Raw genomic sequence first — 10,647 nt, 5'->3', positions numbered from 1 at the left:
TCTCGATCTCCACTGTTGTCGGTCCTCCTTTATGCTCCAGGTCCTCCGCGAGAGATACGAGACCGGTGCGTCGCGCACGTGTCGCTCATTATCAATCACGCCACCGGCCTCACGCTGTCCTCCCGCGGCCCTCGACCTCGTCCTGCTCGCCACACACCCCATGCCAATCTCTAGGTATGGTGAAGAGTGTGTGATGATGCCAATCTCTAGGTATGGTGAAGAGTGTGTGATGATGCCAATCTCTAGGTATGGTGAAGTGTGTGTGATGATGCCAATCTCTAAGTATGGTGAAGAGTGTGTGATGATGCCAATCTCTAGGTATGGTGAAGTGTGTGTGATGATGCCAATCTCTAAGTATGGTGAAGAGTGTGTGATGATGCCAATCTCTAGGTGTGGTGAAGAGTGTGTGATGATGCCAATCTCTAGGTATGGTGAAGAGTGTGTGATGATGCCAATCTCTAAGTATGGTGAAGAGTGTGTGATGATGCCAATCTCTGGTGAAGAGTGTGTGATGATGCCAATCTCTAAGTATGGTGAAGAGTGTGTGATGATGCCAATCTCTAAGTATGGTGAAGAGTGTGTGATGATGCCAATCTCTGGTGAAGAGTGTGTGATGATGCCAATCTCTGGTGAAGAGTGTGTGATGATGCCAATCTCTGGTGAAAATTGTGTGATGATGCCAATCTCTAGGTATGGTGAAGAGTGTGTGATGATGCCAATCTCTAGGTATGGTGAAGAGTGTGTGATGATGCCAATCTCTAAGTATGGTGAAGAGTGTGTGATGATGCCAATCTCTGGTGAAGAGTGTGTGATGATGCCAATCTCTAAGTATGGTGAAGAGTGTGTGATGATGCCAATCTCTAAGTATGGTGAAGAGTGTGTGATGATGCCAATCTCTGGTGAAGAGTGTGTGATGATGCCAATCTCTGGTGAAGAGTGTGTGATGATGCCAATCTCTGGTGAAAATTGTGTGATGATGCCAATCTCTAGGTATGGTGAAGAGTGTGTGATGATGCCAATCTCTAGGTATGGTGAAGAGTGTGTGATGATGCCAATCTCTAGGTATGGTGAAGAGTGTGTGATGATGCCAATCTCTAGGTATGGTGAAGAGTGTGTGATGATGCCAATCTCTAGGTATGGTGAAGAGTGTGTGATGATGTGCGGCTATTTTAATTCCAGAGGCCAAGGGAACTTTATCAGGATTATAGTGTCCTGGATCCATGAAATAACTGGCCTTTAAAAATATAAATCTGCCGCCTCTATGGGAATTTAACATAGGGGTGTACTGACTTATGCACTCTGTGTTCACAGGAAGAACATTTATTTATTTACGATACATTATTCATTCACAAAGAAAAACCTTAAATGTTGGATTTTCCCTCATTTTTTTAATTAAGGCTTTAAGATCAATTTCCAAAAGATGATTTTTTTTATTCCTCTTTTTAGGCAACTTTAGCATGGGTGTCTAAACTTATTCACATCACTGTATGTATATACTGTATGTATAGACTGAAGAGCAGAACAACACTGACGATTGTATCCAAATGTGGCTTGAAATCAGTCTGTTTTTTTCTTAATTCATGATGCCACTGTTCACTGAACCTTACCTAATAAATAATTGCCAAACCAGAAAACTGGAGATTGAAACAACATGTTTAATGTTTAAACAGAAGGGGGCGATCTCAAACAGAACAAGTGCAGTATAAAAACTAAATAACCAGTAGTCAAACACTGACTAGTTAAAGGTTATTCCACACACACACACACACACACACACACACACACACACACACACACACACACACACACACACACACACACACACACACACACACACACACACACACACACAGTTGATACATAATATAAAATGCACAGACATGATAAGAACAAGGAGCATGATTCATTCAGCATGCTTTAATATCTCAGTCTCATAACTGATATGGCATCTAACAACAATGAACAGTGTAATTAGAAAATATAAATAAACAGTTGCAGTGAGAAAAATTCATAATGAAAATACATCTGTAAGTGGCATTCACAGTTTACCGTTTTAAGTGTGAGTCTTAAGTGCAAACATTATTTTGGGAGTCACTGTACACATTAAAATGTCACTGTAATAATGACCAGATTAAGAAAAGAGCAATACATCACAGTGATAATCTCAGTAGTTGAGTCACATGCGGTGACTGACCGTGGTGTAAATCTCCTCGTTATTGAACGTGACTTTAGTGTCAGTGAGAGACTCTTCATGCTTCTGGAAACGGACAGAGGCGTACAGGAGCCCATCAGAGGGGATTGTGGGTAACTGGACTGTGGAGTATAGCGTGGGATCAGAAGAGTCTGTGGAAAATTTAGCGTTGGAATATATCACGTCTTCCCCAGTCCCCAAGCGCTGTCTGACGTCTCTGATATTCTCATAGTCACACACAGCTGGAGGCGCCTGAAAACACGAGAGAGAACAACTAGATTCAGTTCAGCAAACAACAGGCAGGTTCACAGAGAGAGGGGTTTTCCGAGTTCACTAACATAAGTATAATAAACTTTCACCACATCTATTTTCTAAATGCATGTAAAAAAGGCCCCCTTGTGGTCGCCAAGCATCAGACACTTTACTGTGACTTTCTCTCTCCTACTGGAAGACGCCTTGCTTCACCTGGACTCTTAGCCAATCACAAGTCGACTCAGGCTCGCTGCACGCTGGTAGCATTCTGTCCGAGAGTTTTAGCCAGTAGTGTACGCTGACTGCGCGCCTTGGTACAACTGTCCTATTTTTGTGTGCGTCTTTACAAGTAAAAATTCGGTATTTCGTTGTTCTTTTATTGTCATTGCTAAAGCTAGATTGGTAGTGTTTTCTACTAAGCTCAAGCTTTTCCTGCCCGGCTAGGCCTCGTGTTGTGATGCTTCTTTCTATCGATGTATAGGTTGCCACTCGGGTATTATTCTTTGGTTACACATTGTAGAATACCAGTTAAGCACCTCTGCGCATAGTTGGTGAGTTATCGCAGTGATATTCGCCTTCATTCCAGTTAATTGGCTACAGTGCACGCACCTACCGCATGTACGCTAGTTGTCACGTGACACCTCTCGGTGCGGCCTGGTGTAGTTATTTATGCGACCAGCAGAGGGAGCCATTGTATTGCGAATGGTTTATCCTTTCTCATTGTTATGATTGGAGCTGTTTAGACCCACAGAACAGCTTTTTTCATTATTTTAATGACAGTTTCGGCCATGTTCAAATATTGTATTTTATTCCCGCTATATTATTAGAAAAGGATACAGTTAATACAAATAGAGGTTTGTTGCATGATAATCATTCATTTGCATTCAACTAATTGTTATTGTTTTTATTTATTTTATCTGTTTCAGAACCACACATCAATGTACATATTCAATCATGCAGTTGTAAATTCAATAAATACTTCTGATGAAGAAATCTTGCGTGATTCTGACCGATCACCCGCTGTGAGCTCTACTTAACGATCCACAAACTATCTAAATCAAAAAAGCCAGTCTTCTTCTGCACAATGCATATTATTGATTCATTCATGCATATGATTCATATTTAATTTTTTGGCAGTGCATTCAGTTTCACCTCCGTTTCTGAGTGCCACGCCCACATCTCAACATCCAATCAGCAACGACAGACAGAACCAAATCTCAACCCCCCATTTTTTTAAAAATCATTTCACTCGGATGATTGCAATATGGAAGAAAATATTCGTCACTTCTTCTGTTTCATTGTGACTTTTTGCTTAAAAACAATATTTGCTTATGGCATATCACGATTTTCCATTTATTTTCACCCTTGAACATCTGAATGCGGGGTCACTACATGAAACTAAACGCCCCTCACCTTTCCGCTGCTCATCTCTGTCCCGTCTGTGGAAGGGTGCTGATCTGTGGAATAAGAGTAAAATCCTTATTTATAAAGCGCTTTATGCAATTCAGACTGTTTCAAAGAAGCTTTACAATAATAGACAGGGCAAAAACAGTGTTCTTCAGTTATGAAAATATACAATTTCATCTGTAAAGCAGCTCTGAACAGACAATAGTGTCACTATTCAGCTGAATTTAGTTAAATTCTGATTCAATAACAATTGTAATGTTGAGTCAGTTATGAAACAAACTCAATTCACCCACGCAGCAGCTTAAAAGAGAACACAAGTGTTATTATTATTCAGCTCAGTTAATTCAGTTCACGTTACTGAGTTAATGAAAATGACTGAATATAAGAATCTTTAAAAAAAAATCAACATAAGATAAAACGATATGGCTTTAGGAAACAAAATATGAGTTGTTCTTGTCAATTTGGACCTGGGTGTCTCAAAATGTGCAGTATTGGAGTAAAAAAGTCATCTAGAAAGTCACAGATCCTTTTTCATGTACTCAGATGACTGGCTTAGACTGCTGATGTCATTTGAATTCACAATCGCAGGGAGAATGTAAAACAGTAGCAGGTCACACAAGGCCAGCCGACCATTAAATCATGTGTGTGTTTGTGTGTGTGCGATCCTTACCTCGTGTCTTGATGTATCTTAATTTGTATAATAACAGGACTGACGCTCCGATCAGCAGTAAAGACACACAAACGCAAGAGATGATGATTCTGTCGGAAATATCTGGAGAACAAGTAGACGGTGAACAGTTTAATCTCTAAGAATCAATCTCTAAACCACCATTTTTCTCACACACACACACACACACACACACACACACACACACACACACACACACACACACACACACACACACACACACACACACAATAAGTAGTTTAGCTTTAGTTTTTTGGAATAATGTAATATCATTTGCATCTGTGAGTTTCCTAAAATCTATTTGTGGCTGTTCAGTTCTCTCACTTCTGCTTTTAACCCGAGGAGATCACAAACCACCAACCTCTTGTTCAACCCTTTAATCTCTACATTCAATCTCAAAATCTTCCAGTGTTTGTGAGATCATGACCATCACTGATGCTAATAATCACCTTAAAATAGAAACAGTGTAGTTCAGGTTGAGCCCCATTTCAAGTTTTGATGTTGATCATAATTTCTGGCATAGACCTGATTAAATCATTTTGACTCGTCCCTGATTTTCTTTGAGGTTGAGGTCACGACAAGACTATAATAATGTTTGGAGGGTTTAAATGCACAAATGTGAAGCTTATGATTTTATATTTTAATTGTAATGTTACAGCACTTAACTTGCATTGAACCCAGAATATTGCTTTTACCAAAACTTGTTGTTTATGGCATTAGTTTAAAAAACACAAATCAATTATAATTAGCAGCATAACAATGTCAATCAACTTAGGAAATAAAGGGAATGCTTACTCTTCTTGACTTCAAGATTTACTTTAGTGATGATGTGAGATCCACACCAGTATATCCCAGAATCCTCTTCTCTCAGATCAGTGATGTTTACAGTAAAGACTCCAGAAGAAGCTTCATCACTGAAAGAGAATCGATCATCTCTGATCGTCTCCAATGAAACTCCATCCTTCACACACATGGAGGGTTCATGTGCTTTGCAGAAGCATTTCTGATGTTCATCATGATGTTTGCACTGGATTGACATGTCGTCTCCTTCATACTTAGTCAAGTTCAGCTCTGGAAATATTAGAAATATAAGAATATCAATCCACAGCCAAATATTCACGTATTCAGATGCATAAACCTTCCTCACCCTCGTTCATGATGACGATCAGATGAGTGTAAAGATAATTCACGTCTCTCTCTAATGTCACTGCACACCAGTATTTCCCAGCATCCTCTGCTGTCAGTCCAGTGATGGTCCCAGTGAAGACACTTGCAGTGACGTCATCATTCAGAGTCAGTCGGTCAGTCTTGGTCTCTTTCTCTTCTCTCACAGTCTCATTGAGAGTATTTCTATCTCTAGTGGAGCACTTCCCCTTACAGAGAGACTTTGACTTTGATTTATAGATTGAATCAAAAGGGCAGAAGATCTCAGCAGATTCTCCTTCACGTCTCACTGCTGGAGCCACTGCAAACAAACAAATATGTGTTAATTTAACACAAATGATACTGAATTATCAATACCATAAAGCACATATAAACTGCAAATGCCTGGAGGCCAAGGCGGAGCCTCTGTGATGAGCAGTTGAGGTAAGAACGATGGTCCTAGGTGGAGCCGAGGGAGCGAGAAGCCAAGGTGGAGCCGAGTGGTCGACAGGCTCAGAGACAGGCTCGTGGCCTGAAGTGGAGCCAGGGCATCCACGCACCAAGAGATTAGAGACTAGAAGGCCAGAGGCGTCCAGCCCTGTGATTGCCGAGGCAGCGCATAGGCTGCAGCCGTGGGGATCTCACACGGACCTGTTTGAGGAGCGTAAGAAAGTTCCCTTCACTTCCCCTGCAAGCTCTGCTGTCTGTATGCCAGAAGTGGAAGCCTGCCCGGCGGCTTCTTCCGTAGTAAATGAGGACTCGTTGACTATATAGAAAGTGTGGTGTAAGTACAGACAGATATTTATAAAATATCTCTTTACTGGTCCATACAGCAAGATGTTGAATACGAAGAGCTAGTGGAGCTTATAACTCGTTCTACTGCAAGACTGAGTTTGGAATGTTCCGGCTTGAAATGCGAGATCGCAGACAGTCGATTAGATGAGCGATATCTGCAAAGTCAAGCAGGTGTTACTGAGGCCAGCAGGGGGTGCTCACCCTGTGGTCTGTGTGGGTCCTAATGCCCCATTAAAGTGACGGGGACACTATACTGAAACAAGTACCGTCCTTTGGATGAGACGTTAAACCGAGGTCCCGACTCTCTGTGTTCAATAAAAATCCCATGGCACTTCTCGTAAAGAGTAGGGGTGTAACCCCGGTGTCCTGGCCAAATTCCCTCCATTGGCCATTATCAATCATGGCCTCCTAATAATCCCCATCCACTGAATTGGCACGATCACTTTCTCTCTCCTCTCCAACATATCCAAAGCATATTGATGGCTTTGGATCTCCCATACGTCTTGATCGAGATCCCTTGCTCACAGGCAAACAGTTGGGAGGCGGTGTTTGTTTGTATGTCAATGAGAGCTGGTGGACGACAACTGTTGTTAGGGAAGAATTGTGCAATGCTGACATTGAATTGCTGGCTGTTTCCCTGCGTCCCATTTATCTACCAAGGGAATTTCCACAACTGTTTTTTATTCTAGTTTACATTCATCCTAGAGCTAATGAGCCCTTAGCCATTGACTGTATTAGAAAGACGATAGATAAACTTGAACTTATTTCCCCAGATGCCCCTAAATTTATTTTAGGTGATTTTAAAAAGATCTCTTAAATGTTTTTTATCAATATATCAACTGTCCAACCCGCTCAGGAAAGGCACTGGATAAATGCTATGGATCAGTGTCAGAAGCATACAAAGCTGTCCCCATGCCCCCTCTTGGCTCTGCTGATCACCTTGCCATTCTATTAGCTTCAGCATACCTACCAGTTGTGAAGAGGTCAGAGAAAATAGTGAGGGACATTAAGCAGTGGACTGCCGACAGCATCAAGGAGTTGCAAGGATGCTTTGAGATCACCGACTGGTCCATACTGACATCTTCTTCTAGTGACTTAAATGAGCAAGTGGATTCAGTATCATCTCATTCTGTGTGGACAGTATTATACCTTCTAAGAGGGTCACAATTTTCCCTAACAACAAACCCTGGGTGACTAAGGACCTAAATGAAATTTTTGTGACTTTGCGTTTAACATCTTGACTTGCCACTGTTAATTACAGCAATAAACATCTGAATTCACTCACTGAAGAGGTCGAGCTGAATTTTGGTGGTCAGGGAGATGAAAGTCAAATGTGTGTCTCTGGTTTCTGCTCCACACCAGTAAACTCCAGCATCTCTCACGCTCACATTACTGATGCTCACTGTAAACACTCTCTCTTCATTTCTCTCAGATGAAGGACTCGTTTCTGTCACTGCAGATGTGCTGATGTTTTGACAGATGTGATCATCATCCTCTTTGCAGAAATGAACTTTATGTTCCTCTGGGATCTGACAGGTGATGTTGACTTCTTCACCAAGATGAGCAGATTCAGTCACAAACGTTACATCTGTAATCCAAAAGAAATTGCATAAAATCTGAACCAATACTTTGTACACGCAAGATACAGTATATCCGGATCCTCACCGTCTGTGACGTCCAGCATAAGTTCAGTGAAGCTCTCAGTATAGTGAGACACATTCACTCCACATCTGTATGTTCCTGCATCTGCAGCTTTCAGCTCTCTAAAAAACACCATCAAGACTCCTGCTCTGGTGTCATCATATAAAGAAACATCTCCATTCTCCATCCATTCATCCTGAACTCCTGGATTCTTCCTCTCTGAACATCCATCTGGTTCTTTACAGAAGTATTTTGGCTTGGTTTTGTGTTGAGGATGTTCACACTTGATCATCATACGACCTCCTGAGTGGCCAGTCGCTCTAGACACGCCCACTTTAGCTGTCAATCAGATATTTAATTAATTTATAATACACCTTATTTAGTCAACATCCATCTCACTGTAAATCTTCAGAAATATTTGATAGCTACATTGTTTATCATATATCTGAATTCACTCACTGAAGAGGTCGAGCTGAATTTTGGTGGTCAGGAAGATGGAAGTCAAATGTGTGTCTCTGGTTTCTGCTCCACACCAGTAAACTCCAGCATCTCTCACGCTCACATTACTGATGCTCACTTTAAAAACTCTCTCTTCATTTCTCTCAGATGAAGGACTCGTTTCCGTCACTGCAGATGTGCTGATGTTTTGACAGATGTGATCATCATCATCTTTGCAGAAATGAACTTTATGTTCCTCTGGGATCTGACAGGAGATGTTGACTTCTTCACCAAGATGAGCAGATTCAGTCTTAGTCTTTGGATATTTTGCACCTATAAACAAACAGTTTGCATAAAGATCAGAACAAATACTGTATCTATACTTTAAAAGTATTTTTGGTTCCTCACCGTCTGTGACGTCCAGCATAAGTTCAGTGGAGCTCTCAGTATAGTGAGACACATTCACTCCACATCTGTATGTTCCTGCATCTGCAGCTTTCAGCTCTCTAAAAAACACCATCAAGACTCCTGCTCTGGTGTCGTCATATAAAGAAACATCTCCATTCTCCATCCATTCATCCTGAACTCCTGGATTCTTCCTCTCCGAACATCCACCTGGTTCTTTACAGAAGTATTTTGACTTGGTTTTGTGTTGAGGATGTTCACACTTGATCATCATACGACCTCCTGAGTGGCCAGTCGCTCTAGACACGCCCACTTTAGCTGTCAATCACAAATATCACTTCTAATCAGTTTTGCAGCAAACAGAATGTAAAAAAACTTCTATACTGGAGAGGATTGAGAGTTTGTTCTACTTACTAATAATATATAGATGAACAGTATTAATAATGGAGTAACTGTACGGGTGACTGTAGTCCCAAACTCCACATAAATAAACTCCTCCATCATCTGGAGTCACAGCAGTAATTCTCACACTGAAGAGATTTTTCTGTTTCTCATCAGAAATGCTGAATCTTTCTTTCTTATTCCATGTGTTAATCTTCTCAATAGAGTATTTTCCTTGTTTGAATATGATCTTGTCATCATTAATATGATTCTGTGAATATTCACAGCTGAAGGTTGCAGTTTCTCCAATATTCACCATCACTCTCTTTGACACTTTACAACATGAATCTGTAATTCACATAAATGAAGAAATATATTTTTCCAACACAAAAGCTTTGAATGATCAGTAACTCCATTACACAAAAACTCTGATCCTAAAATGACTGACCTTCTTTCACCGTCAAAGTCATATCAATGGACCACTGGCCATAAACACCAATCTCGTAAGTTGCCGCATCTTGTGTGATCAGATCTCTAATGTATATCATGAGGTATCCATATTTATTGCAAAATAAAGTAAATCTTCCGTCATTAATCCACTGATCATGTTTTCTATAATTGATTATTGTTGTACTCTGTTGCTTTCTCATGTATTTATTTGTATCTTTGTGCCAAAGCTGCCATGACCCAACCAGAAGACTTCCTCCAGAATATCCAGTGACACTGACGCATCTCACTGCACCTGTCAATCAGATTGATACTGTGATCAGAAAGCTCATGAACAGAAAACAGCATCATTACTGCAGTGATGAAAGAGAAAAGCTCTGACCTGAGATCAGGGAGAAAGTGAAGAAGATGAGGAGGATCTTCATTGTGAGTTGAGTTCAGTCTTCTTTATGCTGAATGTTCTCTGTGTGAATCTCTCTGTCTCTACATCTGTGTGCTTTAGTTCCTCTTTCTTCAGCTCTTTATCAGTAATGATCAGCTTTACTGGCTCCTCCCACCATCAGCACTGACTGAATATTACATTCATCACACTGAAAGAGCGCCACCTAGTGGATAATGAACCTGGCTAAATGCATTCCTGTCTCAATACATCTCCACTTCAGTTGTCCTGTAACTGGACAGTGGACAGTTGTGTCCAGAAATAAGTAACTGAATGGACTTCAATGAAATACACTTTCTGTGATTCTAAGGCTTAAAATAAAACAACTTTAGATGATAAACAGGAAACAATTGAAACAATTGCATTACAGCATTTTTTATTAATATATAAATGGGATATGAATATGATTCTATAGTTCAA

General features: G+C 40.7%; 1 protein-coding gene across 1 annotated transcript; it reads right to left on the bottom strand.

Moving 5' to 3' along the window:
- Positions 1-1,636: 1,636 nt before the first annotated feature.
- On the bottom strand, positions 1,637-10,285 carry LOC307000279 (obscurin-like). The gene is made up of 12 exons (XM_079615720.1): positions 10,171-10,285; positions 9,790-10,083; positions 9,375-9,689; positions 8,964-9,278; positions 8,577-8,888; positions 8,142-8,456; positions 7,762-8,064; positions 5,686-6,003; positions 5,334-5,609; positions 4,521-4,622; positions 3,857-3,900; positions 1,637-2,443 (listed from the first exon to the last, which is right to left on the bottom strand). The coding sequence occupies exons 1-12, from the start codon at positions 10,211-10,213 to the stop codon at positions 2,177-2,179; spliced, it is 2,904 nt and encodes a 967-aa protein (XP_079471846.1). The 5' UTR covers positions 10,214-10,285; the 3' UTR covers positions 1,637-2,176.
- Between the last annotated feature and the right edge of the window lie 362 nt (positions 10,286-10,647).

This window comes from Phoxinus phoxinus, assembly GCF_949152265.1.
Source record: "Phoxinus phoxinus genome assembly, chromosome: 6".
Lineage (NCBI taxonomy): Eukaryota > Metazoa > Chordata > Actinopteri > Cypriniformes > Leuciscidae > Phoxinus > Phoxinus phoxinus.
The sequence above is the reverse complement of the archived record's forward strand: the minus strand, read 5'-3'. Positions and strand labels throughout refer to the sequence as shown.